This window comes from Pteronotus mesoamericanus, unplaced genomic scaffold (genome assembly GCF_021234165.1).
Source record: "Pteronotus mesoamericanus isolate MK-2021 breed Mesoamerican mustached bat unplaced genomic scaffold, CSHL_Meso_final contig_947, whole genome shotgun sequence".
In the NCBI taxonomy this organism is placed as follows: domain Eukaryota; kingdom Metazoa; phylum Chordata; class Mammalia; order Chiroptera; family Mormoopidae; genus Pteronotus; species Pteronotus mesoamericanus.
In genome coordinates, this window is record NW_026555287.1 from 559533 (window position 1) to 586136 (window position 26604).

The 26604-nt window shown below is 49.8% G+C and overlaps 5 protein-coding genes across 6 annotated transcripts; all 5 read right to left on the reverse strand.

Annotated features, from left to right (window-relative positions):
- Positions 1-9322: 9322 nt before the first annotated feature.
- On the reverse strand, positions 9323-10126 carry HBQ1 (hemoglobin subunit theta 1). Of its 2 annotated transcripts, none has more exons than XM_054586757.1 (3): positions 9987-10126; positions 9643-9820; positions 9323-9540 (listed from the first exon to the last, which is right to left on the reverse strand). In XM_054586757.1, the coding sequence occupies exons 1-3, from the start codon at positions 10079-10081 to the stop codon at positions 9412-9414; spliced, it is 402 nt and encodes a 133-aa protein (XP_054442732.1). In that variant the 5' UTR covers positions 10082-10126; the 3' UTR covers positions 9323-9411. The 2 variants fall into 2 exon arrangements, with proteins under 2 accessions (XP_054442732.1, XP_054442731.1); XM_054586756.1 differs by having other exon boundaries at positions 9643-9847.
- A 1939-nt stretch (positions 10127-12065) lies between these two features.
- Positions 12066-13017, reverse strand: LOC129081260 (hemoglobin subunit alpha-4). Its single transcript, XM_054586759.1, has 3 exons — positions 12860-13017; positions 12405-12609; positions 12066-12290 (listed from the first exon to the last, which is right to left on the reverse strand). Exons 1-3 carry the CDS (start codon positions 12952-12954, stop codon positions 12162-12164), a joined length of 429 nt encoding a protein of 142 aa, XP_054442734.1. The 5' UTR covers positions 12955-13017; the 3' UTR covers positions 12066-12161.
- Positions 13018-16516: 3499 nt separating this feature from the next.
- LOC129081261 (hemoglobin subunit alpha-4) lies at positions 16517-17468 on the reverse strand. Its single transcript, XM_054586760.1, has 3 exons — positions 17311-17468; positions 16856-17060; positions 16517-16741 (listed from the first exon to the last, which is right to left on the reverse strand). Exons 1-3 carry the CDS (start codon positions 17403-17405, stop codon positions 16613-16615), a joined length of 429 nt encoding a protein of 142 aa, XP_054442735.1. The 5' UTR covers positions 17406-17468; the 3' UTR covers positions 16517-16612.
- A 1645-nt stretch (positions 17469-19113) lies between these two features.
- On the reverse strand, positions 19114-19906 carry HBM (hemoglobin subunit mu). Its single transcript, XM_054586793.1, has 3 exons — positions 19756-19906; positions 19380-19584; positions 19114-19270 (listed from the first exon to the last, which is right to left on the reverse strand). The coding sequence occupies exons 1-3, from the start codon at positions 19845-19847 to the stop codon at positions 19142-19144; spliced, it is 426 nt and encodes a 141-aa protein (XP_054442768.1). The 5' UTR covers positions 19848-19906; the 3' UTR covers positions 19114-19141.
- A 743-nt stretch (positions 19907-20649) lies between these two features.
- On the reverse strand, positions 20650-26365 carry LOC129081293 (hemoglobin subunit zeta-like). Its single transcript, XM_054586801.1, has 4 exons — positions 26352-26365; positions 21869-21979; positions 20927-21131; positions 20650-20778 (listed from the first exon to the last, which is right to left on the reverse strand). The coding sequence occupies exons 1-4, from the start codon at positions 26363-26365 to the stop codon at positions 20650-20652; spliced, it is 459 nt and encodes a 152-aa protein (XP_054442776.1).
- Between the last annotated feature and the right edge of the window lie 239 nt (positions 26366-26604).

Below are 26604 nucleotides of genomic sequence, written 5' to 3' on the forward strand. Positions count from 1 at the left end.
TTAAGGCCAGTTGGCCCCAGAGCTGGCCCAGCCTCTCCCTACGGAAGAGCACAAAACAGGGTAGAGAATAAAAAGCAAGCCCTGTATGTCTACATGGGTCAGGAAATACTGGGTTGGCCAAAGAGTTTGGTTTCTTCCATAAGATGAATGTAGTAGTGCTTAGTTGTCTTTCACATCATTCAAAACAATTTTGTTAGCATTGTGACAGCTCTCATATCCGTGTGCCTTCAAAAAAAAAAAAAAATCAAAATTGGTGAATTTTTTTGTAGCCATTTTAATATTGAAGATGGAAGAAAAGCAACATTTTCAGCATATTATGCTTTATTATTTCAAAAACAAAAACACAACAAACACAAAACAATTCATGCAGTGTATGGAGAAGGTGCTGTGACAGATTGAACATGTCAAAAGTGGTTTGCAAAGTTTTCTGCTGGAAATTTCTCACTGGGCAATGGCTCCATGGTCAGGTAGACCAGTTGAAGTTGACAGTGGTCAAATTGAGACATTAATTGAGAACAATCAACATTATACCACATGGGAGATAGCCAACATACTCAAAATATCCAACTCAAGTGTTGAAAATCATTTGCACCAGCTTGGTTATGTTAATCACTTTGATGTTTGGGTTCCACATAAGTTAAGCAAAAAAACCCCTTGACAGTTACTTCTTCATGCAATTGTTTACTAAAACAGCAAAAACGTTCCATTTTTAAAACAAATCATGATGGGCCATGAAAAGTGGATACTTTACAATAACGTGGAAGGGAAGACATTGTGGGGCAAGCAAAATGAACCACCACCAACCACACCAAAGGCTGGTCCTCATCCAAATAAGCTGATGGTATATATATGGTAGGTTTGGAAGGAAGTCCTATTATGAGCTCCTTCCAGAAAACCAAACGATTAATTCCAACAAGTACTCCCAATTAGACCAACTGAAAGCAGCACTTGACAAAGAATGTCTGGATTTAGTCACCAGAAATTGCATTATCATCCATCAGGATAACTAAAGACTGCATGTTTCTTTGATGACTAGGCAAAAACTTCATTGGTAAGTTCTTATTTATCCGCTGTATTCACTAGACATTACACCTTTAGATTTCCATTTATTTCAGTCTTCACAAATTCTCTTAGTGGAAAAAATTTCAATTCCCTGGAAGACTGCAAAAGGCACCTGGAACAGTTCTTTGCTCAAAAAGATAAAAAGTTTTGGGAAGATGGAATTACGAAGTTACCTGAAAGATGGCAGAAGGTAGGAGAACAAAACAATGAATATGTGTTCAATAAAGTTATTGGTGAAAATAAAAAAATGTTGTCTTTTAGGGTTCTTTTTAGTTTATAAGATTTAATAGTTAAAGTATTTTTTAACCAGTATTCCCCTTTTTCCTAGACTTTAGGTAGCTATGAAAAACAGGAAAAACAATGTGTATAATAAAAAGCAATTAAAAATAAATATTTGAGGGCCTACTATAATAGGCAATTTACACGTTTCATTTAATCCTCACTGTATTGTGAGAAAATTACAACCATTTTACAAATAAGTGAACAGGCTCAGAATAGTGAAATGAATGGGTCCCAAGGTTACACTGATGACTGAGCTGGGATATGTGTCAAAGTCTAAGCCTACCAAGCCTATGCTTGATCAATCATCCTGCCTTAGTTCCAAAAGCACTTCAATTTTTTGAAATTCTTACTGTTACACTTCCATTTTCTAAATTTACACTTTTAAATCTGCAAAACTAGTAAGAATCGGAAATTGTTCTCAATCTACTAACTAAAACAGGAAGTTACAAGGAATATTAGAAAACTCTTCAAGTAATCGGAACATTCCATATCTAAAATTATGGTTATTTTAATTCACTGGTAATGATAGCTAGTAATCGAAGAACACACGAGTAATTATAATTGGTTCATTTTCTTGTCACCATCTGTCAATCTCAAAAGAATGCAGGCAAAAAAAGACAAATTCCTATTGTGAAATCTGACTGCTAAATTTACACTATACACTTAGTGGGATGCCAAGAGCTTCTGGTTTGAAAATCTTACCACCAGTGTTTTGTCTGCATTTTAAAAGCGTGCATTTATTTTTTAAGTGTCTAAATCTGGTGGAGATTGTAGGGCCCATTGGGGGATGGCTTTATTTATACAAATCTGTGTAGTGTCCTAGAATTATATATGGTGTCTAAGAGCATAACGTTTACTACTCCTCTGAAAGGGGTCACAGAGTTTCAGTAGAAATGGATTTATTTTATGGGTAACTAGCTTCAACCTAAACCTATGCAATTAATCAAGGGAGGGGAAACCTCCCAAAACCTAAACCTATGCAATCTGGACAGCTAACACTTAATGGTCTGCTGGGGACACCCTTGCATGTTCGGGGAAGAACTACTGAATCTTCATGATTGACATTGGTATCTAGTTGTTTCTTACTCAAGTTCTCACTGAAATGTAGCCGACTAGTTTTAGAGATTTATTTTTTGAGTCCAATTCTAAAAACACTTTATACTGCAGAAGTGGAAAGGGTGAAGTTAGATCATCATTAAGGCCTCTTCTGGCATTAAAATAGTCGTAAGTGACCTATTTTCTGAAGTCTGATGTATCATCCATTCACCAACTCATATATTGAACAAACCTTTTATAAAATGCCAGCTATAAGAAGCAAGACTGAAAGAATAAAAAATAGAGGCTCATTCCTCTAGGTCAATACATGAAAGGGACGTGATATGCTTACACACGTGTGACATAAAGGGAACTGGGTTAATTTCTCAATGTTCCCTGCCTTCCAAGGCTTTCCTGGGCCTTTTAGCTCTTGTAAATGGGAATTGGAAGAAGACAATGAGTGTGAATATGAAGTCTACCTGGCAGGTGCTATAAGGACAAAAAAAATGGCTAAAAGGAAAATAAAAATAGGTAGTCTTGAAAATCTATGTATAAAAACCAACCCAAATGATCTAAATTCATACAACTATAAAGCTTCATCTAAGTACCCAAATGTTGAGCTAATCCTTTTGTCCACAAAATACAAGATTCTGTACAATTTCTGTTATAAGGACTATTAGAAAGGAACAATCCATTGAGGGGGTACACACACACACACTCATTTCCACCTTTTGAAAAGATTTTGGATTGAAAGTCATCAGAGTACTAATTTAAAAATAATTTTCTTACACATACTGTGATAAAGGCCATAGGAACACTTACCACATTGTTCCAATGCCCAATGGCAAGACTTACGATGAGACCAAAGAGGTCACATTAAATCAATACAGTATCTTAGAAATAAAGCCAATTCGATTAAATCCAAAACAGATCACATGAAGTAGCTCATGTACAATACAAACCTAGTTTAATAAATAAAGGAAACACAGGTGACTGCACTCCGAAGAACGTTTAGTTCTTCACGGCCCATTCACAGTCTTCTCTGGGACTCCGCTGCCACTTCCACCTGGGCAAATCTAACGGTGCGGCCGTGAAGCTTGTAGCCATCTTGCCTTACTAACGCCACCGTGCCAGGCTGCACCCCCACACCAGCCGGCACATGACAGATGAGTTCATGCTCATGAAGGTCGTATTTATCACCAATGGGGGTCATCTTCTCTAGGCCATGCTTGGCAAACACACTTTAAACCTTTGCTTCTAAAAGTGACAACCCTCGGAAGATGTCCAGAGTGAGCTTTCTGGTCTCAAGGCCGAAAGGTGCTGGACCTGCCGCCAGACCACCTGCTAGGACCATGCTGCCATGTTCTGGACCTTGGCTGATGGAGGCAGCACACACTCACTAGCCAATATCTTTTAGTTTTATTCTAAAACCAAATGATCTTTTTGGCCAGTTCAATAGAACATTGCTAGGAATCCCCCATCCTCCTCCATCCCAACCCTTCTGTCCAGAGGTCCTTGCTCTCCTGACATGTGAAAATCATTTACCACAAACTGAACTGCTTAAAATGACACACTTCCTATCTCACAGTTTCTGAGGCTCAGGAGTCAAGTCTCAGCAGGGTTCTCTCGGGGTGCAATCTGGGGCTCACCTGAGCTGTACTGGAGACGGCCAGGCTCATGTGGTTGGGGGCAGCACTTAGCTACCTTCCTGCTCAGCAAGGGGCCTCCGTAGAGCAGCCCACAACATGGCAGCTTGCATGTTCAAAGCCAGCAAGGGAGAGGTTTTTTCTTTTCTTTTTAACTCCATAGACAATATTCTTTTACACGCAGTCATTATATTTACCACTTTCTTTGTTGTTCATTCCCTTTTATGTCTCAGTCTTCTCCCTAGGGTTGCTTTCTTTCTGCCTCAAGTACATTCTTTAGTAGAATCAGGATTGGGTGAGGCAAATGAGGCCCCACGGGCACAAAATCGAAAGCTGTACAAGGGCTGCAGTCTGGATAATTTACTCTGACGTATTTTTAAGATCGCTAATTCTATGATTATGTTTTATTTCTTAAACTTATACACTGAAATTTAATTTTTGATGACTATAGTCTTCATTTCTAAAAGTTCTTTTTCACGCATTATGTCACTTTTTATATTTTATGGATCTCTGCAGGTACTTAAAATCTCGTCTCTAATTTTGTAAACAAAGTAAGCATACATGTAATTGAATCTGAAGTCTTCAGTGTCTGACACATTTGTGACTCTGTTCTGCTGATCTGTGTGTCCGCTGGCTTTCATTCATGGTGCCTTATTTTTATGTTCTTGGTGAATTTGCCAGTTGTTGCCCTTTGTGGCCTATAGTAAAATGCTTTAAAAAAAAAAAAGATTTTATTTATTTATTTATTTTTAGAGAGAGGGGAAGGGATGGAGAAAGAGGGAGAGAAACATCTATGTGTGGTTGCTTCTTGCGCGTCCCCTGCTGGGGACCCAGCCTGCAACCCAGGCATGTACCCTGACTGGGAATCAAATTGGTGACCCTTTGGATTGCAGGCCGGCACCCAATCCACTGAGCCACACCAGCCAGGGCTAAAATGCTTTTATAGAGGAAGGATTTATTCGCCTCTGCCAGGTGCCTAACATTTTTTTTTGTGGGGGGGATCACTCAGGTGATAGGAACTTGGTCTGCAAAGCCACGAAGTGTCAGCATGTGATTTCAGTTTATCAGTGAGTTATTTTCCCTTTTCTGCTGAACACCAAGGTGGCTTTACTTTGTTGTTTTTCCAGACTCCATAGTTGGGGAAGATAGGGAATTCACCCACTGCTTTTTGGGGCCCCAGCTTTGTGGGCAAGAATCACCTATCAGGGCCCTGACCGATGTGGCTCAGTTGTTTGGGTGATGAAGTACAAAGAGAAAGGTTACCAGTTTGATACCCAGTCAGACAACATGTCTGGGTTGCCAGTTCAGTCCCTTGTCAGGGCATGTGTGAGAGGCAACCAATCAATGTTCCTCCCCCTCTTCTTCCTTCCCTTCCCATCTCTCTAAAAATAAATAAATAAAATCTTTTTTTTTTTTTTAAGAGTCACCTAGTAGGCACATCACCTTATATTGGCCCTTTTAACCCATGAGCCCATGAAGAAAAAAATCCCAACCTAAGTCGTTTCAGTGCCGTGATCACCTCTCTGGGTTCTCCCTTTACTTGGTTTTTGGCTTCAAAATTCCTTATGAGGTCTGTCTAGAAGGTATCCAGACATGTAATATGAAAAATAGAGACATTTATTGAAGAAGATACAAGATACAAGAAATACTATACACAGGACAATGATGTCTCAGTCCCCTTCAAAGTAGGCATCTTGGGGCCTCACACAGTTCTCCCAATCACCATCAGCTGCCCTGTTGTATTTCCTTGAATCTCATCGATGGTCTGATGTCTCTTCCCTTTCCAAGGTGACCTTAGTTTTGGGAAAAACCGGAAGTTGCAGGGCACAAAATCTGGGCCGTAGGGGTGCAGAGTCACCTGGGTGATTTGATATTTCGCCAAAAAAACTGCATAAGATGTGATGCATAAGTTGGGCATGTTGTGATGAAGCTGCCAATCACCCTTTGCCCATAGCTGCGGCCTTCTGAATCACCCGAAAGATTTCTGCGGAGGAATGTTCAAACCAAGTGCAAAATCTGGTGCAGATTTGTTGCTCTACTCTCTCAGTCCTTTTGAATGCAATGGCCACACAGTACACATGCTTACTCAATATCGTCTACTGTCCCCACTGACTAGTACAGTGAAGTTGTCACTGTTCACGCACATGCATTCCAGTCCGCTTTTCTTGGCTGCTAGGTTACATCAATGTTGCGCAAATTGTTCTCATTATATTAACATTGGCAGGACTTTTTCCAGAAAGACCTCGTGTACCTCATTTGCCCTTTGATGCTTTTAAGAAGATTTAAACCGTTTTTATCCAGCATTTTTAGTTATTCATTAATGAATCTGTAGCCTCTTTTCCCAGGTTGGTAACGGTAACTCAGATCAGGCAAAGCCTTGGAGCAGTGACAGGGACCAGAGCCCTGAAGGAAGATCTGGGTGTATCTGGTGGAAGGGTCTCCCCATCCCCCAAAAAATAGACAAAAAGAGGGCAAGAAATTTCAGTGTACAGGCCTAAAGGAGAAAGGCTCCAATGGGTTAATCCGATACCACCACAGTAGGAAATGGGCAAAGGACATAAATGAGCAATTCACAAGGAGCAGAGATGGAGCCAACAATATTTGCCTTTATGAGTAATCAAATAAATGGAAGCCAGCAACCATGGAGAACAGTGGAGGGGGCACAGGCACTCGTCTCCTGCTGATGAACCTGTAAGGAAGGCAATTTTGCTAATATTTTCAAAAAGCCATAGCAAGGGACAAACCATTACTTCAGAAATTCCACTTCTATAAAAATCCCCCAAGGAGATAATTATGTTTGTGTGTAGAAATTTAGCTACAAGTATTCATGACAAGATTTTCTGCAAATTATTTGTAAAAATGAAAAACGTACATGCAAATGAGAAATCACTCTTACCCCCAACCACTTCCCTTCTTTGGGATTACATAAAGTTTGTTAACAATTGCCTTCCCTGCCTTTTTTGGTCCCATACCTGTGGAAAACTGCTGCGCACATTTAGTGTGTGTGTGTTCAAGTTTTATTGTAATGATTAGGTCAGTATAAAAGTGGATTTATACTCTGCACACTGACTGCAGCGTGCTGTTATATGAATGTCTTGGCATTGCTCATGCCTGTGCCCAATGGCTGACCTCATTCTCTGTCATGGCAAATTAGTGGTCTCTTATGTGACTCTGCCATAGTTTATTGAACTTTTCTCCTATTATTTCTCTGCTCTAATAAACAGTTCTGCAAAGAACATCACTGTACATAACATCTTCATATATGTGTGCCACTCTTCTATAGGATACATTCCCTGAAGCAGGACCGAAGAACTGAATTTGTACTTTTTAAATGTAAAGGATAAGGCCAGTGGTGTGCTAGAGCCTGCTTAGATGATCTTGTGTTAAATTTTCAGGAATTGTTAAACACAATCACTATTTAAAAATTATGTTAATTTACAAATAAATAGTTCATGTTAAAGCTAATAAATAGTGAAAACTCATTACTGCCTAATTATGTTACTACATTTTATGGTTATCTGAGCTCATGTCTCTCATATCTGGACAATAGAAATGCAACACAATAGCAGCTACTATGCATCTCTTCCCAATTTCCCATTCACTGATAGCCTATGGGTAGCTTGAAATGAGCCATGGTGGCAATATTTAAACCATGGAAACTAGCAAATATGACAAACCAGCCCTCTTCCCCTTTTTCCAGAGTGCCAGTTGCTAAACATTTGCTGGCCCACAACTGCATACAACTGAATTACAGTTATATGTTATTTAAAAGTTGTATATTAAGTTACACTTCCCCCAGAAGAGTATTATTGGATCTTGCTTTTAAAATATTTTTTCACGACAGTTATTAATGAGCATTTTAATTTGCATGGTTTTGTGTATCATCTCAAATGTCTTGGCCATTTGTACACTGGGAATTGCCTGTTATTCCTTTGGCTTATTTTTTCCACTGGGTTGACTGACTTCAAAAAGTCAAAGGTGGAGAAGGGTGAGGAAAATGAATTTGGAGGTCTAGTGATAATATAACCCTTCGTCTGCTGCTTGTAGCAGATATTTTTCTCCAATTTCTTTTTTTAACTTTGCTTATGTTTTTTTCTCCCCATACTAAGTGCTTTTCTCTTTAGATAGTCCAATGTGCCCACTTTTTCCAATGTCACTTTAAGGATAACATTTCTTAAGAAAAATATCTCTAGATGTCCCTAGAACTACCTGGAAAGCTGTACATTAAATGTTACCTCATTACATTTCTGGGTGGGGCTGTTCTGCCAGTGGGTGTGTGTTTGTATCTGTGTTAGTGTGTGGTTGGTTTGTATGTATGTGTCACACATGTGCTCTTATATCTAAACTCCCATGTCCTCCATTTGTTCACACATAGTTTCCCCATGTGTCAAGTGGGAACTGAAGGAATAATGGATGTGCTGGACCCCCTGGGATACATAAGAAGGTACAATAAGTGAAGCAGTTATTACATTTCCTGAAGTTTCTGCAATGATCATGACTGATTTTATGAGAAACATTTTTTAAAAGAAACATGTTCTGACTTCTGTCTCCTTAGAAATGTTGCTGTAGGTAGGACACTGTACCGGCTCCTTGGTCTACCTTGCTACGTGACTAGGTGCTGGGGCAGGACACACCTCCTTCCACGGGGTGCAGAGTCTGGCAAGTGGGTGTTTCACCCCAGGCCGCCTGGATCCTTAGTCCCCAATACTGTTCTAGAGCCACTGTGTGCTGTTGTCCGGGTTGGTCTCTGAGTAAGTCCTATTCCCACCGACAGGGGGCGCCATTCCCTAACTTTCTTAAGGGCTGTACCCCGCGGCCCGGTACCCTGCCCTCAGTTCTAGGTAGGTGAGAGACCAGGTCCCGAATACCGAGATGCGTGGAGTCACCCGAAGCGAGCAGCTCTGGGGAGGGGCCAGGCCTCGTCAGCTAGGGCAAGCCTATGACCCCCAACATGCTACCTTACTTCCGAAGGTCTGAAACCTTGGGCCTGTTTCTCCAAGTGGCTGCAGCCAAGGGCGTGGTGGGTCGGGGTTTAAGATATGCACTTGGGACCCCGTTGCACCAAACTCCTCTGGCCACCGAGGGTAAGGCGACTGGAATCTCCCCTCGGCCACCCAGGGCGTCTAGTGGAAGTGGACCAGGGGTGCACCCAGATCAGACCTAGGCGGGTTGTGCAGTTCAGGCTCCTCCAGACCCCCACCCTTCCTTTGGTGGGAAAGCAGCACCTCCCGAATCCCATCAGGACCCTTGCACACACCCCACAGGAAACATATGCACGCAGGCGGCTGAGGTTTTCTTTTGGGGGCTTTACTCAGACACTAGAACGATGCAGGGAGGGAAGGCTGGGGGGTCGGGGCGGGCGGTCCTGCGATCATCCACCCCTAGTTTAGTGATAGTTGGAGGTCAGGGCCAAAGTCACTTGGCTCAGAAATTTGTCCAGCGAGGCCTGCAGAGAGGGGCTGAAGTCTCCGGGGTAGTACCGGGCGAGGGTCACCAGCAGGCAGTGGCCCAGGAGCTGCGGAAGGACAGAGTAGTCCCCACCGAGATCCGTCTGTCCCCCCACATTTGCACCTTGTGGGAGCTCCCCCAACCCCTGTTGAGAAGGTCCCGCCTTCACCTTGAAGTTGACGGGGTCCACTTGCAGCCTGTGCGTGTGCAGGTCGCTCAAAGCCGACAGGGCGCCGGGCAGGTCGTCCAGGTGGTCCACGGCCAGAGTCAGCGCTTTGGCCACCTTCTGGCCGTGGGCTTTGACCTGGGCGGAGCCGGGTCTCAGGTCCAGGTGGAGGAAGTAGGTCCTGGTGGAGGGGAAGGCCAGGAAGGTCCTTCGGGAGGAATAGAGAGTGAGGTGCTACCCTAGGGTGGAGGCTTGAGGAGGAGGGCATCATGAGGGGTGGGGGACCCGTTCCCGCGGCGGTCAGGAAGGCGGGGGGGAGCCTAGAGGGCGCTAGGGCCTGTCCGCACCTCTCCAGGGCCTCCGTCGCGTAGATGCCCACGTTGTTACCCAGCTTTCTCCACAGCGCGCACAGTGCCTCCCTGTCCGCGGCGGACAGCGCCATCGTGGAACCTCCCGCCTGCCCGGCAAGCTTAGCGCCAACTGTTCCCGCGCCAGTCGGCCGGCGCGTCCTGGCGGCCTCTAGGGGGTGCCACGTTGCAGAGTCTGGTCCCCAAGGATCGGGAAGCCTTCAGTCCCCATCTGCTCTGCCCTGGGACCTTTCCAATTGCCCTGGACTCCAAGGCCCCCGTTTTTGTAGTGTTTACTCTGTGGAAACCAGTATTTAATACATATTATTATTAGGTAACACTAAATTTTAGCGTGGATTTTGGCATTGCAAATGTTCCTTTCAGGACAGTGAACATTTCTTGAGTGCCTAGGATATCTTGTAATAATAACTAATACCTCTGTGACACTCATTTTGTACCAGGTGACATTCTTTTTGTTGTTGTGGTGGTGGTGGTAAAATTCCTATAACATCAAATTTGCCGTCTTAGTCATTTTAAAATGTACAATTCAGGCCCTGGCTGGTGTGGCTCAGTTGGTTGGGTATTGTCCTGCAAAGCGAAAAGTTGCAGGTTGGATTCCAGGTCAGGGCACATGACTGGGTTGCAGGTTCCATCCCCAGTCACCTCCAGATCAATGTTTCTCTCCCTCTCTTTTTCCCTCTCTTCCCCTCTCTCTAAAAAATAAAAATAAAAAATAACGAAGTGTACAATTTGTTGTCCTTAATTACATTTACACTATTGTACAACTATTATTACTATCCAGTTCCAGAACTCTTTCATCATCCCAAATAGAGACTCTGTATCCATTAGCAGTCATTCCATAACCCTTCTCCTCTAGCCCCTGGTAACTACCAATGTGCTCTCTGACTCTGTGGATTTACCTATTCTGGACATTTCATATAAATAGAATCATACAGTATATGATCTTTTGTGTCTGGATTCTTTCGCTTAGCACATTTTCAATGTTTATGCACTTTGTATTATGTATTGATACTCCATTGGTTTTTATGGCTGAATAACATTCCACTGTATGGATGAACCACATTTTGTTGGTCTATTAATCAGTTGAAGGACATTTAGGTTGTTCCCTCACTTTTCCTAATAAAATAAGGAAGACTGCCTCTTACTGAGAGCTCAGACTTTGCCATGAGCTGTGCTAAAAAACATCACAAACTGAGGCAGGAGGCCTGCTGTCTCATTTTCCAAGGACCGCTCTTGAACCCAGGGAAGAAAGGACACTGCTCGCCCGCTGGAAGCTTGGAGCTGTACAGCAGCCAGGACCTGACCCTCAAGGCCTCACTCGGAGGCTGCAGCACTAGGAGCCCCCTGTGTGGGGAAGAAGCACCCTGGAGCGCAGGCTCTTTGGCTCTAGCTCCCCTCTCCCCTGCAGCACTGGAGTGAGTCAGAGGTGCCAGCCTGCAGTGGATGTCGTGCTGGGCCCCCAAACTGGGTCTCCAGACCTGTAATGGCTCCAAGATGTATCTACAGAGTGAGCATCCTAGAGGTAGCCTTAGATGAAAAGGAAATTGCCTGGCATCTGCAATTGCACTGCTCAATCCCCATTTCATCTAGACTGTGCATGTGTTTTGGGAGGCACTTGACAGAGAGGGGAGCATTCAGTTCACCTCTGAAACCGTGTGGCCCATCCGGCTTCCCCACTGTCCAGCTCTGGGAGGAGCCCTTGGAGAGCTCAGAGTTACTAGGCTGGAGGCCCCTCAACTCTGAATGTAAATGCTGTAGAATGTAAAGATGGAAATCGATTCCATTATTCAAGCCAACTTGTGTTGAATAGCAAAAGCTCTGGAATGAAATGTAGAAAGGGGAATGTATGCAGCAAAGCATTCCAGGGTGAGAATTGGGGAGAGGGCGGGGTTGCCCAGTGAATCTCAGGCAGTGACAAAACTGGCTTCACTCCGTCCTCTGTCCTTTTATCCCCTTCCCTCTCTTCGCCGGCTGCGGAGAAGCCTTCGGTCCGAAGCAAGGAGAACCACCCCCACCCTTGGCACGTTCCGGGGCACAGAGAACTGAGGCCACGCAGGGTGCAGCCCACTCAGACTTTATTCAAAGATCGGGAAGTGCGGGTGCGCGGAGCGCCAAGGGGCCCCGACCCAGGGCGGGGAGAGCCGCGGCTCCAGCTTAACGGTATTTGGAGGTCAGCACGGTGCTCACGGAAGCCAAGAACTTGTCCAGGGAGGCATGGACGGCAGGGGTGAAATCAGAGGGGAGGTGGCTGGCCAGAGTCACCAGCAGGCTGTGGCTCAGGAGCTGCGAAGAGATTGGTATCAGGGGGCGTCGGGACGCGGCCTCCCGCGCGGCACCCGCAGGGAACCCACCGGAGCCCTCCGCCCGGACCTCTGCCGGCCGGGCGGCCGCGCTCACCTTGAAGTTGACGGGGTCCACGCGCAGCTTGTGGGCGTGCAGGTCGCTCAGAGCTGACAGGGCGCCAGGCAGGTCGTCAATGTGGCCCACGGCTTTGGTCAGGGCTTCAGCCACCTTCTTGCCGTGGCCCTTGACCTGGGCGGAGCCGTGGGCCAGGTCGAAGTGGGGGAAGTAGGTCTTGGTGGTGGGGAAGCTCAGGAACATCCTGCGGGGAGAAGAGGGCGAGAGGCGGGGTTGAAGGTGCGGGTGGCGGGTCCAGGGCCGGGCCAGGGGCCTTGGACGCGGATGGATCCGAGAGGCCGGCTGGCCTCCTGGGGCAGGGCCGCGTTCCAGACCCTGAGGGCTCGGGGATGTGGGCGCTAGCCAGGTCGGAGCCTACGGCGGCGGTGCGGGCAGGCCCGTGGGCCGGCGTTGAGGCCCGGGGTCCATCCGAGCAGGGAAAAGGAGGTCCTCACCTCTCCAGGGCTTCCGCACCATAGTCGGCAGCCTGGCCGCCCACCTTATCCCAGGCGGCCTTGATGTTGGTCTTGTCAGCGGGAGACAGCACCATGGTCGGTTCTTTCTGAGTCTGTTCAAGGACCAGAAGGGTGGCGGGCGGGCAGTGTGCAGAGCGTTTATGCCCGGGGCGCCGGGGGCACGCCCGCCCCGGCCGCGCTCATTGGCTGGCTCGGAGCCAGGGAAACGCCTCCTGGCCATCACGGCAGGGGGCGCCCAGCGGCTCGGGAGGTGGCGTTGCTCGTAGTTTGCGGAGGCACCCCCTGTCCTCAGGCCAGGATATTTCTTCCTCTCAGTAGCTGCTTCTTGACCGCTGTATCCACCTCCTCTGGAGGTGATATCCTCAGCCCCCAGTCGGTGGAGGTCGATGTGTACAGGTGGGTCGTTGCTGGCTCTTCCACTGCATTAGCTTATGACACTCTTAGAGTTTCTGAGCTTCCCCAGCCCCGCGTTGCTCTCCCCTGAGGACCCGCCCTGGACCTAGGCTCCGTGAACGCTGGACATGCCTCACTTTGGCAGAATCAATGAATGAATGGGCTACTGAGTGCGGGAAGGAAGAAAGACCTCGCCTAGTTCAGGCCGGAGGGAGAGATGTATGCACAAGGAGGTCCTTGTTTACACGTTGTCAAGAATTCCTGCCTAGGTTCTCTCCTGCTCCCCTCAGTCTTGATTCTTCCAGCCCCTTTTTCCCCTCCCCACCTCCCACAAATAACCATTGCCTGTCGTTGAGCATCTGTCCGGGAGAAACAAATACCGAGGGACAGGATTCCTCCGGCTGGGCTGGGAGGCTCCTGGCTTAAGCTTCTCCCCGGGGTGGTGATCCTGCGGCGCCATCTTGGGAACTCATTAGGGCTTCCCCTCTCATTCAGGATCCCTGTGTGACTGTGTGAACGACCAAATGGTCCTGATTCACAGCGATGCCCCCTTCCCATGTCTCAAATTTTGCCTGCGGCAAGACTCATTAGGTAAATAGTGATTGAATTGATAAATAAAGCAACTGCTTAACAAGAGCTGAGCTTTCAACCTAGTTAAGTACATAGACGGTCATCAAATCATCACAAATACACTTAGTCTCAAACCTCATTAAAGGCCCTAAGAAAGCATGAAGGGAGTGGATGAGGCATTCAAGGATATTAGGGTTACTCTGAGGATCATGGTGGGCTTCCCTGAGGAGGTGAGATTGGAGGATGAGTATTAGGTGGAGCAGGGTGGAGGGGGAGCCCTCCACTTGGCTTGTAAGGGCGCCAGGGGGAGAGAGGGCCTCTATGGCTGCATAATAGATGAGGGGAGATGTGGGTGTGAAGAAGCTGGCCAGATCCTGCAGGACAGGGGAAGAGAGGAACTTCCAGTGAAACAGTAAGAAGCCGCAGGAATTCCAGCTGGTACATTCCCCTTACTGGTAACAATCTCTTGGTGTAGTTGGTGGTAGGGAATTACTGATGAGGTTAAACATCAGAACTGAGTGAAAAGGGAAGTCATTGATACACCCACCCTTCTGTCCCCATCCCTCCCCTAAGACCTTCACTGAAGACTTGCACTGTAGAAAAAGAAAAGAAAAAAGAAAAAAAACTTGCCCTGTGTGTCCAGGAGGAATCGGTGGCTAAATCGACCTGGACAGAGAAGAAAGCAGCTCAGACAAGCCTTAGCAAGGCTCCCTTGGGCTCTGTCGTCTGTGTCTTCTCATTTTGTTCTTCCTGGACCCTTTCCCAACTTCATTCCATTTCCCCTTCCTACTACTCTTCACTCTTTTCCGGATTTTGTCGACAGACTCAGACCCACTCCTGGTTCTGAAGAATAAAAGGAATAAGACCCTGGGGGCTTGGAAGCACCAAATTCCACTCCCCAGGACTGGGACAAACCCCTCCTTCTGCATCTTGCTCCAATCCTCCTGCCCCCTGAGTTCTCTTAAGGCAAGACTTAGAAAACACACCTCGGTCAATGGCTTACATTTTTCATATAGGAAGGATACACACACACAAATGGCTTAAGAAAAAAATTGACAAAGGAAATTAACAAAGATATAGAAATAACCAATATATTGATGAAAATGAGACAGTTGAATAAACTGGCCAGAAGAGATGTAGAGAAGACAAAGTTGAGTGAAAAGAGCAGGTTGCAGACTAATATCTGTTATGATGATATTTCTGACAAAAATGTGTAGATGTAGATATAGCTATGTACCCTCAGCACAAGATAGGAACCAGTGGGCTTAGTCCCAAACTCTTGACTTGAGCTTCTTCTTCAGGGGTGGGAGGACAAAGCAGAGGGACACTGTCTCCCTACTTTGAATAACACAAAAAGGCTGTGTGTGTGTGAAAACATAAGTGGATTTTAACTTATTTCTTAATTGTTTTTCTCCTTTTAAATAAAAATAAGTTGGACTGTGAGGCAAAGGACAAGTGCATGGTGGAGAGGGGAAAGCAATGCCCGACCTCTTCGGGGTCCCATGTCCAAAAAACAAAGTGGTGAGCAAGGGGTTTGCCACACTCCCGAAACTTTTATCCAGCGCTGTATGTTGCCCTAGAGATTGGGACTGGGCTAGGGCACGGATGGTGTCTTGCAGGTGGCTGCAGAGCCAGGTGGAGTGTGCGAGATTCCAGTGTGGAGTCCAGGGCTTTGACACCTCGGACAGGGACCTATTCGTCTATTTATTCCTCACAGCTTTGTAGATCAGCTGGGAGACCCCAGGAAGCTCTGACTACAGAATGGGGGCAGGAGGGGTGTTGAGCTAGGGGATGCAGGGCTGGGAACACAATGAGCTATTAATGTGCCTCATGAAATGCTGAATAAGGGAGCAAGACACTCTGTTAAAGTGCTCTCCCCAGGGTACCCTGATTGCTGCAGGCAGCTCATGCCCCTCTTCCCACACTGTCCTGCCCACCTGCCTGCAGAGCTTTTTGTTTTTGTGACTTTGCAGAGGGTGCTTGGGACTTTGATCCCCATTCCAACTCATCTTCTCTCTTGTAGGGAAGAGGTGGGAATCTCATGAAAATTGTCTAGTACCTGCCTTTGCACCAGGAGCAGTATATTTTAGGGGGTTGATTGTTTTATTTTGATCTAGATAGTTTGTTTAACAGTGATCAGTAGGAGAGGCTTCAAAGTGGGTGGCAACTCTCTCTCTTTAATCCTCACCTGAGGAGGTTTTTTCGTTTTGTTTTGTTTTTTTTTTTTTCGTTTTTTTCCCCATTGCTTCCAGAGAGAAAGGAAGGACAGTGGGGAGGGGCGGAGGTGGGTGGGGGGAGAGAGAGAAACATCTGTATCTGCCCCATCAGGACACTGAACCTACAACCTGGGTAGGTTCCCCGACTGGGAATCGAACCCGATACCTTTCTGTCTACAGGATGACACTCCAACCAACTGAGCCACAGAGCCAGGGTCGGTGGCTGTTCTTAATACTCCCCAACCTCTGCCCCAGATAGGAACCCTGGGAAGTCTGGCACCTCCTAGGCCAGAAGCCTGTTCCAGCGTATTGCTGGAAGCGTCAGCCTTATCTCTTGCCTCCTTTTCCCTCTCGTTCCCTCTCTTCGCCGGCTGCGGAGAAGCCTTCGGTCCGAAGCAAGGAGAACCACCCCCACCCTTGGCACGTTCGGGGCACAGAGAACTGAGGCCACGCAGGGTGCAGCCCACTCAGACTTTATTCAAAGATCGGGAAGTGCGGGTGCGCGGAGCGCCAAGGGGCCCCGACCCAGGGCGGGGAGAGCCGCGGCTCCAGCTTAACGGTATTTGGAGGTCAGCACGGTGCTCACGGAAGCCAAGAACTTGTCCAGGGAGGCATGGACGGCAGGGGTGAAATCAGAGGGGAGGTGGCTGGCCAGAGTCACCAGCAGGCTGTGGCTCAGGAGCTGCGAAGAGATTGGTATCAGGGGGCGTCGGGACGCGGCCTCCCGCGCGGCACCCGCAGGGAACCCACCGGAGCCCTCCGCCCAGACCTCTGCCGGCCGGGCGGCCGCGCTCACCTTGAAGTTGACGGGGTCCACGCGCAGCTTGTGGGCGTGCAGGTCGCTCAGAGCTGACAGGGCGCCAGGCAGGTCGTCAATGTGGCCCACGGCTTTGGTCAGGGCTTCAGCCACCTTCTTGCCGTGGCCCTTGACCTGGGCGGAGCCGTGGGCCAGGTCGAAGTGGGGGAAGTAGGTCTTGGTGGTGGGGAAGCTCAGGAACATCCTGCGGGGAAAAGAGGGCGAGAGGTGGGGTTGAAGGTGCGGGTGGCGGGTCCAGGGCCGGGCCAGGGGCCTTGGACGCGGATGGATCCGAGAGGCCGGCTGGCCTCCTGGGGCAGGGCCGCGTTCCAGACCCTGAGAGCTCGGGGATGTGGGCGGTAGCCAGGTCGGAGCCTACGGCGGCGGTGCGGGCAGGCCCGTGGGCCGGCGTTGAGGCCCGGGGTCCATCCGAGCAGGGAAAAGGAGGTCCTCACCTCTCCAGGGCTTCCGCACCATAGTCGGCAGCCTGGCCGCCCACCTTATCCCAGGCGGCCTTGATGTTGGTCTTGTCAGCGGGAGACAGCACCATGGTCGGTTCTTTCTGAGTCTGTTCAAGGACCAGAAGGGTGGCGGGCGGGCAGTGTGCAGAGCGTTTATGCCCGGGGCGCCGGGGGCACGCCCGCCCCGGCCGCGCTCATTGGCTGGCGCCGTTCCAAGGACAGGGGCCGAGGACGCCGTCCGGAGAAGGGGCCTCCAAGGCCGCCCTCGCACTCCAGGTCCCGCACGGCCTAGTTCTGCCCTCGAGGGTGCCCTCTTTTGCCATTCCAGCGGTTCTAGGGTTCTCACCCAGGTGCCTGGGCCACCCAAATCCCCCTTGCACCCAGGTGTAGGCGGAGCCGGCGAAACCTTCGAGGTGTCCTTTTGCCTGTCAGTGAGTGTGGGGAGCGCAAATTTTTTTCCGAAATGAAACATGCCGCTTTTGCACCAGATTTTGCCAAGAGCTGTCAACTGTACGTGTAAACATCGAGGATGAAGGATATTATGGGGTGAATCCTCCATATGCTCCTTCTCCCAATGCACTTCGGTCAGCACGAGGCGGGGGGAACTCTGCGGAGCCACGGTCAGAGCTAGCCTCTAGCATCCCCCTCAGACTGGGGCGCCTACCACTCTGCCCCACAACACCCCTCCACCCCCAGCAGAGACTGGGGCCGGCCCGCCCGCAAACCGCCCCCATTGAGTCTGCAGAGCACCAGAGTCCTCTTCCCTCTTCCGTTCCCTTTCCGCAAAGGTTGTGGGTGAAGCATTAAGGTTTCTGCCCCAAGAGGCAGAATGAAGAGATTTGGGGTGAGGGGGAAGGTAGGTGGGTGGGTGGCGGGGCGGGGGCAGGCGGCTTGGACGAAAAACACGCAAAGAGACACAGCCGCTGGGGCTGGGCGGTGGGGTGGAGGTTGGGTAGCCATGGTTTGCCCGGCTCCAGCATTATGATCTCAAAAATTATTGCAAAGCCAAGCGAGGTCGGGTGTATTTTTCTTTTTCTTTTCCTTCATCGATGCATTCAGCTAAAATCACACAGCTTGTTGGTGTGAACCGGGTTGGAAATCTACTCTCTCTGCCAGATTTTGGCCATCTAGGAGTTCCACCGTACCCCATCCTCCCACCCAGGAAATTCAGAGGAACAGGCTAATTTGTCCCATAGTAAGGGTTGCTGCGGATTGAGCGTGGTGGTGGTGGGGAATGTGAAAGGAAGCGGTAAGGGAACAGAGACGAGGGTCCAAGGAGCCCTGGCTCCCAAACTCGGACCTCAGTCCAGGAACTTGGCCTCTGTGTCTGGGTGCTCACGTCTGTGGGCAAAGAAGGCCGAAATTCACCCTCGCAGCTGCCGGTGCGAGGGACGGATGGAGGGAGAATAAATGAATGCGTGAAGGCGATGTGCTTTGTTGAACACTGTGATTCCGCGGGAGTGCCGGATGCACGCTGAAACCCTTAGACGCTCCCCCCATTCAAGCACCCGCTCTGCCCCACCACATTCCCCCGCCACAGGAAGGCAACTGTTTTATTCAAGACTTCGGGTATCCTGTCTAGACCCGGGACTGTCAGACTGGAACCGTCTTCATTCCAAGTCTGGAGAGCTCCCGGTGTCCGCTCCCGGCCCCATTGCCTTAACGGCAAGGTTTTGGGGTCCTTCCCTAAGATTCCGGGAGGTTCCCGGCGGGACCCAGAGGTTCTCTGCCCCGCCACAGTGACGTCCCCCCGAAGACCCAACGACTACACATACTCAGGGTCTTCACGTTTGAGGCCTGTTTATTTACATGCGGGACACAGGACTCAGCGGTACTTCTCGGTCAGCACTATGGCCACGCCCGTCAGGAACTTATCCCACGCAGCCTGCATCTCCACCGTGAACTCGTTCTGTAGGTGGGAGGCCAGCACCACCTGGAAACACTGGATCAGCAGCTGCGGGCGAAGGGGTGGGTTAAAGGGTATCTGCCCCCTCCAGTTTCTTCCGGAATCCCCCAACCTCCAGCTTCGCGCGCGAACCCCACTGCGGCCGAGGCTGCCTCACTGGGAAATTGGAAGGGTCCACGCGTAGCAAGTGCGCGTGCAGGTCCGCGAGCGGGCTCAGGGCCGCGCGCAGGTTGTCCACGTGCTGCACGGCAACGCCCACTGCCTCTAGCATGCGCTGTCCTTGGCTCAGCAGGTGCACCTCGTCAGGGCAGGCGCCCATGTGCTTGAAGTAGGTCTTGGTGCTGGGGTACACAGTGAAGAGCCTGTGGGAGCAGGTTAGTCGGGGAGGGCGAGCAGCGTGAGGTCCTCCAGCTCCTGCATAGCCCGGACCCCCGGAAACCTCCGTCTCTCCTGAGCCCCGCGCTCTTCCAGTCTTAGGCTTAAGACTCCTGTCTCCACCTCCCTGAGATTCTGGAGACCTACCCCCTACCCACCTGAGCAGCAGCTCCGCCCCGAAGTGCGCCTCGTGTCCTGCGATCAGGTCCCAGACCTGTGCGACGTGGGCGCGCTCCTGAGCGTTGAGCATGGCGCGGGCGTGGCGTGCTCTGGAAGTCCGCGGCCGCCGCCCAGGCCTCCTTATAGCGGCACCCCGCCCACCACCACCTCCGCGCGCCTTTTATCTGCAGGAGCGCGGCGGGAACGCGGGGACCCTCGGCTCGCACCGGGAATGGTCGCCAGTCGAGGCTCCCAAAGCCTCGGAGGCCACGGCCTCGGGAGTACTGGGTCACTGGCACTGATGTCTCTGTGTGTGGGTGTCTTTGCTGCAGACTCAGGGGGATCTGTAATGAGTTCCTTGCGCGCAGAGTTACTGCTCGGCGTGCCAGAAGGGAGCCTATGGAAGTATCAGGAGAAAGAGTGCGGGGCATGGAATCCCCTTTTTCCCCAGAGACCAGGAGAGGAACCGCATCAGGAATCCCCGCAGCGTGGGAGCTATGACACCACACATGAAGAAAAGTCCCCTGAGTCCCCACACGCAGTCAACATGCTCAGTAAAGCGACAGTCTTTGGGCGATTTTAAAAGACGGTTTGAGGTGTAAAGGCGCCCAGAGAAAACCTCATGGGTGTGCTTGGGGCTGCTCTGCTCTTTCCAGGCTGCTCCTATGGGGTCCGCAGCCTCCAGGACCGCGTCAAAGCGCCCTGGGGGTGGCTTCCAGGCCGGGAGTGACACTATCCTCACTTTGTTCCCTCCTTTCTCTCAGTACTGAGGAAGCAGGACCCAGCTCACTCCTTCCTCATCCATTTATTGGGGGAATATCCGGAGGAACTGAGGAAAGGCTCAGAGGTAGAAAAGAGGTTGCAGCCTGTCCTCTGGGGTCCCTCGGCGGCGCTCAGCGGTACTTCTCGGTCAGGACGCTGGACACCACGGACAGGAACTTGTCCCAGGCGGCGTGGGCGTCGGCCGTGAAGTCCGCCGGGAAGTGCGAGGCCACCGTCACCAGCAGGCAGTGGGACAGCAGCTGAGGGGCGGGAGGGCTGCTCAGAGCGGGGTGAGGGAGCTGGAGTGGGGCTGGGGTGCTCTTTGGGTGGGGAACGGGGCCCCCTCTCGCGGACACCCTGCCCTCCTCGCACTGCGGCCCCGCCCTGTCCTGACCCGGCCGCGCCCACCTTGAAGTTGACCGGGTCCACGCGCAGAACGTAGGCGTGCAGCTCGCTGAGCTTGGACAGGGCGCCGGCGATGTTGTCGATGTTCTTGACCGCGTCGCCCACGGCGGCCACCACCTTGGAGCCGTGCGAACGCAGATGCGCAGAGCCAGGGTGCAGGTCGAAGTGTGGGAAGTAGGTCTTGGTCTGGGGGTAGCTGGCGAAGAGCCTGCAGTGTGGGGGTGGGGGTGAGCTCTGGAAGAGGGCAGTCTGTCCACCTCCTTACCATCCCTCCCCTCTTCTCCGAGCTTGAGGACCCAAGTTCAACCCTGCCACAGGCTCTGCAAGCTTGGCAGGTCCCATTTCTCTCCCAGCCTCAAGTCTCCTACCCAAGCCCCACGGTCCTCAGCTGGAGCCGCACCGCCCCCTCCCGCCCCCACTACCCAACCGTGCCTATTCCAGACCACAGCAACTCCTGGCTTGTCTCCTTGCTTTCTACTGGGTCTGCACAGCCAGCTCCTCAACTCCGACTGCCTTGGCATCCAGCTCCTTTCTCCTCCCCTCGCTAGAGGGGCCTCCTTTCATCCTTAACCAGCTCCCTACTTCAACTTCTGCCAGAAATAACTCTCTCTCCAGATGCATCTCCCAAAGGCTCTTAGAGAACCTCTTTTGACCCTGATTTCCTCAGGGTCAGAGACCCCAATATCAGTGCTGGTAGCAACCTGACTGTCTCAGAAGGCACTTCAGGCCTCGGAAGAAACTGTTCAGGCCCTTCCATGTGCCTGTTCCTACTCAGGCCTCATTGAGCCCAGGGTCAGTCAGATGTCTTTGCAATTCATCTTCCTCAACTCATTGACCTCCCCCTCAGAGAACCCCTAAACTCACGGACCCCTCCTCACTGTCCCTGTCCTCACTAACCCCACATTTTCATCTACCTGGCCCCATCTCAGCCCGTCTGACACTCACCTCTCTAGGGCCTCTATGCCGATGGCATCTGCCTGTGCAGAGATCTCGCCCCACACGGACATGATGGTCCTCTCGGCCTTGGTCAGAGACGTGGAGGTGGCCAAGCTTGAGCTGAGTGAGCCCTGGACTGACCTCCATGGTGCTCAGCCCCCAGGGTCTCCTGATGTACGTGGAGTGGGGGTGGGGGCCAGGCTGTGATCATTTCATCAGGAGAGGGGAGGGGGCGATAAAGGTGGGGTCTCTTATCAGATCCAGTGACAAAAAGCAGTCAGAGCTTAAAGGGACAGGTGGGATGAGGGGCTGCCTCTCCAGGCTCCCTCCCTGGGCCACAGCCAGAGCCCAGGCTCCAGGAGATGGGGCTGAGGCCGGGGCTGAGGGTCCACGTGTCGGCCCGGCCCAGAGACTGGCCTCTCTAATGACCGACCCTGGCCTTTCCATGAAGAAGATGCCCACGGAAGCATTCTTTGTTCCTTAAGCTTCTGTAACATGACCTTATAAGCTCCAATCTACAAATGAGTGAACTGAGGCCCATAGAGGGAAACTGAGACCAGGTGTCACAGGGTGTGAGTGACAGTTTTGGCTTCAGAGCCTCTCCTGCCTCTGCCTTTTAACCCCTTCCTCACCGGGATGAAGTTCTCTCTGTGGTTCTACAGGCCAAGTATCCCAGCAACTTGGTTGGGGTGGACTCTCCAGGCTGGGCACCCAGGCTGGGGGGAAGCTAGACTCCTCCTACAAAGCCTGGGTCACAGGATCCTACAATTCTGTCTGTCACATTCTCACCCCAGCCTGTACAAGACCCCCCTCCTGCTCTATTTATATCTCTTGATCCTCTCAGTCCATTCCCCCCACCCCCCTGGCAATCATGCTAATGTGCTTAATATAATATTTCTTGAAAAGAGTGAATTTTCATACATGTGTTTTTAAGTTAAACAAAAAATAGCTTGATTTAAAATTTTTAAGTATAATAAACGTTTCTTCACATCTTTTTTGAAATACAAATTTTTGTATAAGAGGCAGAAAAACAGGACATAAACTATGATAGCGTTTTTTAAATAGAAGAAAGGGCTGGATAGAAATGCGACAAATGGGTAGCAACAATTATCCCTAAGTTGTGATGGTTAGGGCTATTCATATTTGTTTTTGTGTGTTTTTCACTAGGCTTCCACATTGTGCACCTGTTACTAAAACCATTAAGTTCATGAGGTGGGTGTTGAGCTGTGCGCTGCCCCAGAGCGTGACCTGTCTTTGTGTCTGAGCCAGGAATCTGGGGTCTCCTGGCAGAGGGCGGCTTGCAGAACAATCCCAGAGCCCAGGCCTGGGTCTGCTGGGGAACCCACAGAGCTCCTCCTGTCCCATTTTTCCCACAGCCACCTCCCAGCTGCCTCACAGAGAGCACCCAGGGGCACTCAGAGAAAGATGTGGAGCCTCCATCAACAGCTCTGGGTACAAACTGAGCCCTACAATATACGGTGGGGACCAGTTTTCCCCCAGCGTGGCTGACATTCAGTGTTAGGACTTTTTCTTCCCCTAAGCTTTTACTTTTTTATTGCATTTTCCCCAGTACCATTTAGCCTCCCTCTAGCCCCTACTCCCTGCAGTCACCTCACTCTTGTCCATGTCCATGAGTCATTTTTCCCTTTTGCTCAATCCCTCAGTGTTATGACTTCTATTTATTTGTGGTAATATGTGTAGTGGCACCTGTTCTTATTTGTTGTTGAGGCTGAGCGTGTCCTCACATGATGATTGGAATCTATTTGTTCATTTTCACTTGTCAAATGGAGTCAGAGTGTATTTCTGTAATTTGGTTTATTATACACACACACACACACACACAGAAACACATAATCTCCACACTCTCAGGCTTTCCCCCCTACATTTTCTTTAACACATGTTTTGTGCACATATTTAAAATGTTTTAATATTTTTTATATAAAAATTAAATGCATTAGCCCTGGCTAGTGTGGCTCACTGGATTGAGCGCTGGCCTGTGGACCAAAGTATCTCTGGTGCAATTCCCAGTCAGAGCACATGCCGGGGTCGAGGGCCAGGTCCCCGGTTGGGGGCGCGTGAGAGGCAACTACACACTGATGTTCCTCTCCCTCTCTTTCTCCCTCCCTTCTGTCTAAAAATAAATAAATGAAATCTTTAAAGGCATTAATTGTAATAGCAATCCTGACAAAAGTACAGCTTAAAAAAAGTTTCCCTTCTCACCTTCTCACTTCCAGAGATAATCCTTTAACCAGTTCCTAGAACTCGTCAATAAATTGCGAATACACGTATAATAACCTAAATCATGCCTGAGTGCTCACATGACATTGTGAGTTATTCTCCCCATTCAGAAGTCTGGGGCTTCCAGGGTCCTCATCTCCAGCTCCAGAAGCTCAGGCCAGAGACCACAGCCCTCCTGGACCTTCCTCTCTCAGCCCTGAAACTGCCATGGCTGCTGATCTGTTGTGAGGGAAAACCTCCTGCCCCCTCCTGCTTCCTGCTCTCCTAGCTCTGCTCCCGCCCTCTGCCCTCCTCGATTTCACTTGAGGCCTCTTCCCAGAAAGTTCTTTCCCTAATATTGTCACTCTGTCAAATGTCACTGTGTTAATAGGCCTAGGATGACCACTCCATTTAAAAGTGCATATAGCACCCCGCCCCTACCCCCCCAACCGTCCAGTCTCCTACCTGCTCTACTTTTCTTTTTTCCACAGGGGAAAAAATGTTTTTTTTTGGGAGAATGAAGAGGATAAAAGGGGGGGGGGTCAACTATATGGTGATGGATGGAGACTAGACTTTGTGCGGTGAGCACACAATAGAGTATACAGATGTCGTGTCACAAAGTTGTACACCTGAAACTCACATAATGTTATTAACCAATGTTTCCCCAATAAATCTTTAAAAATTAAAACTAGAAAAGGAAAATTTATATTTTTCTCACTAGAATGTGAGCTCAGGAAAGCAGAGGATAATTTAATTTTATATACTAGTGTACACCAAGCACACCAAACAGTCAGGACTGCCCAGAGCAGGCTCCCTTAAAGTGCTTGTTTAGTGAATCAGTGGTCCTTGTGCCTCAGCCTCATGGAGCACACCCACCACCTTCGTCCTGAGCTGATGGTCCTGCCTGCCCTGCCTCCTGAACGCTGCGCTCAGGGCCAGGAGCACCAGGAGTGCTTGGTGGGTACCTGCCTGATGGTGGAAGAGAGCTGACACCTGTCTTTATGGACCTCTAAAACACTCTGTCTTCAAATTAACTGGCACAAATAGGCACTGATTCTTTGGAATGTGAAGGGCTCCTGTAGTCACCTGGAGTCATGGGGAAACTGAGGCCCAGAGGGGAGGAGAGTCTGGCCAGGGTCACGAAGCCCATTGGAGGAGGAGCTAGTGCCTTAGCAGAGAGATTCCTCATGCCCAGGCCTTTCCATAGGCCTCTTCCACATGCTGAGTCCGAGGGCCCAGCTCCTGGCGGGCAGCTCCAGGACAGGCAGGTACATAGGACCACACGCCACACCCCACACCACACACCCACACTCTTGGGCAGGGGTCACTATGGGTCAGAGTCCTCCCTGGAGAAAGGGGACCCATGTCAGGCACCTCCCCTGGGGCAGAGTCTGTCTGCAGAGTCAAGAATCCCTTGAATCCTAAAGTCAGGCAAGCAACAGGAGCAGCCTTGGGCAGGCTTGCGACTGCTTCTAGAAGCTCCATTCATTCTTCACGGATTACATTTGGCCACCTATCCTGTGCCAGGACAGACCTAACAGCTAGGGACACAGCAAGGGACAAACAGACAGAAGTACCTGCTCTCTAGAGCTGATGTTGTGGTGATAGAGGTATGCAATACAGAATGAGTGCAGCAGATAAGTACACCAGTGAGAAAGAGCAAGCAGCCACTGATACCCCAGCTCTCACTGCAAATCCTGTGTTCTGTGGAATAAAAACATTAGAACGTGGACATCAGACATGGCCACCTGTGTTTATGATGCTCAAGACAGAAAAAAACCAGCCATGGCTGGCATGGCTCAGTGGGTTGAGGGCCAGCCTGCAAATTGAAATGTTGCTGGTTTGATTCCCAGTCAGGGCACATGCATGGGTCGCAGGCCAGGTCCCTGGTTGGGGGCAGATGAGAGGCAGCCAATTGATATTTCTCTCGCACATTGATGTTTTTCTCCCTCTCTTTCTCTTTCCAAAAATAAATAAATAAAATCTTTAAAAAAACACAAACCTTGTCCAAACAGGGAAAACATGAGCTGTCCAAACCACAGGAATGACCAAGCATCCTGCCCCGGTGTATATGAATGGCTGTTACTTTTTTTTTTTTTTTTTACCAATGGTACTCTCCAGCCTCCATTTGCTCTTCTCATCTCCTAGATAAGAATGATTAAGATGCTCAGTCATGGATTACTCCCACCTCTTGGCAGCATCCAATCCAGAGGAAAGCCCTCTTTCTTTGAGTTCACATTACCCAACACCTGGCTTAACCCTCTCACTCAGATACCCACGGTTCCCCATGGTGGGTTGTCTCCTCCGTGGCAATGAGTTAACAATACCATATTTGATTGAGGAAAAGCTCCAGGAAAGTTCCAGGTGGTTTTCGACTTGATGGCTTTGACCTAAGTAAGGAAGGAGCAGGAAGGAGTGGGTAGGTATTGCTGAGAGGCGTTGCAGTTTTGTGTAAGGTGGCCAGGGAAGATGTTACTGAGATGGTAAACTATTTTTTTTTGTAATTTTTAAAATTCATTTTTAGACAG

Excerpts from the sequence above, each read along its gene's own strand:
- HBQ1 (XM_054586756.1), bottom strand. The coding sequence starts at position 10,081 with ATGGCGCTGTCCGCCGCGGACAGGGAGGCACTGTGCGCGCTGTGGAGA. Across the intron at positions 9,848-9,986 it reads GCGACGGAGGCCCTGGAGAG|GACCTTCCTGGCCTTCCCCT; the intron begins GTGCGGACAGGC and ends TTCCTCCCGAAG. Across the intron at positions 9,541-9,642 it reads TGGACCCCGTCAACTTCAAG|CTCCTGGGCCACTGCCTGCT; the intron begins GTGAAGGCGGGA and ends GTCCTTCCGCAG.
- LOC129081260 (XM_054586759.1), bottom strand. The coding sequence starts at position 12,954 with ATGGTGCTGTCTCCCGCTGACAAGACCAACATCAAGGCCGCCTGGGAT. Across the intron at positions 12,610-12,859 it reads GGTGCGGAAGCCCTGGAGAG|GATGTTCCTGAGCTTCCCCA; the intron begins GTGAGGACCTCC and ends TTCTCCCCGCAG. Across the intron at positions 12,291-12,404 it reads TGGACCCCGTCAACTTCAAG|CTCCTGAGCCACAGCCTGCT; the intron begins GTGAGCGCGGCC and ends ATCTCTTCGCAG.
- LOC129081261 (XM_054586760.1), bottom strand. The coding sequence starts at position 17,405 with ATGGTGCTGTCTCCCGCTGACAAGACCAACATCAAGGCCGCCTGGGAT. Across the intron at positions 17,061-17,310 it reads GGTGCGGAAGCCCTGGAGAG|GATGTTCCTGAGCTTCCCCA; the intron begins GTGAGGACCTCC and ends TTTTCCCCGCAG. Across the intron at positions 16,742-16,855 it reads TGGACCCCGTCAACTTCAAG|CTCCTGAGCCACAGCCTGCT; the intron begins GTGAGCGCGGCC and ends ATCTCTTCGCAG.
- HBM (XM_054586793.1), bottom strand. The coding sequence starts at position 19,847 with ATGCTCAACGCTCAGGAGCGCGCCCACGTCGCACAGGTCTGGGACCTG. Across the intron at positions 19,585-19,755 it reads GGGGCGGAGCTGCTGCTCAG|GCTCTTCACTGTGTACCCCA; the intron begins GTGGGTAGGGGG and ends CTGCTCCCACAG. Across the intron at positions 19,271-19,379 it reads TGGACCCTTCCAATTTCCCA|CTGCTGATCCAGTGTTTCCA; the intron begins GTGAGGCAGCCT and ends CTTCGCCCGCAG.
- LOC129081293 (XM_054586801.1), bottom strand. Across the intron at positions 21,132-21,868 it reads GGCATAGAGGCCCTAGAGAG|GCTCTTCGCCAGCTACCCCC; the intron begins GTGAGTGTCAGA and ends CCCACACTGCAG. Across the intron at positions 20,779-20,926 it reads TGGACCCGGTCAACTTCAAG|CTGCTGTCCCACTGCCTGCT; the intron begins GTGGGCGCGGCC and ends CCCGCCCCTCAG.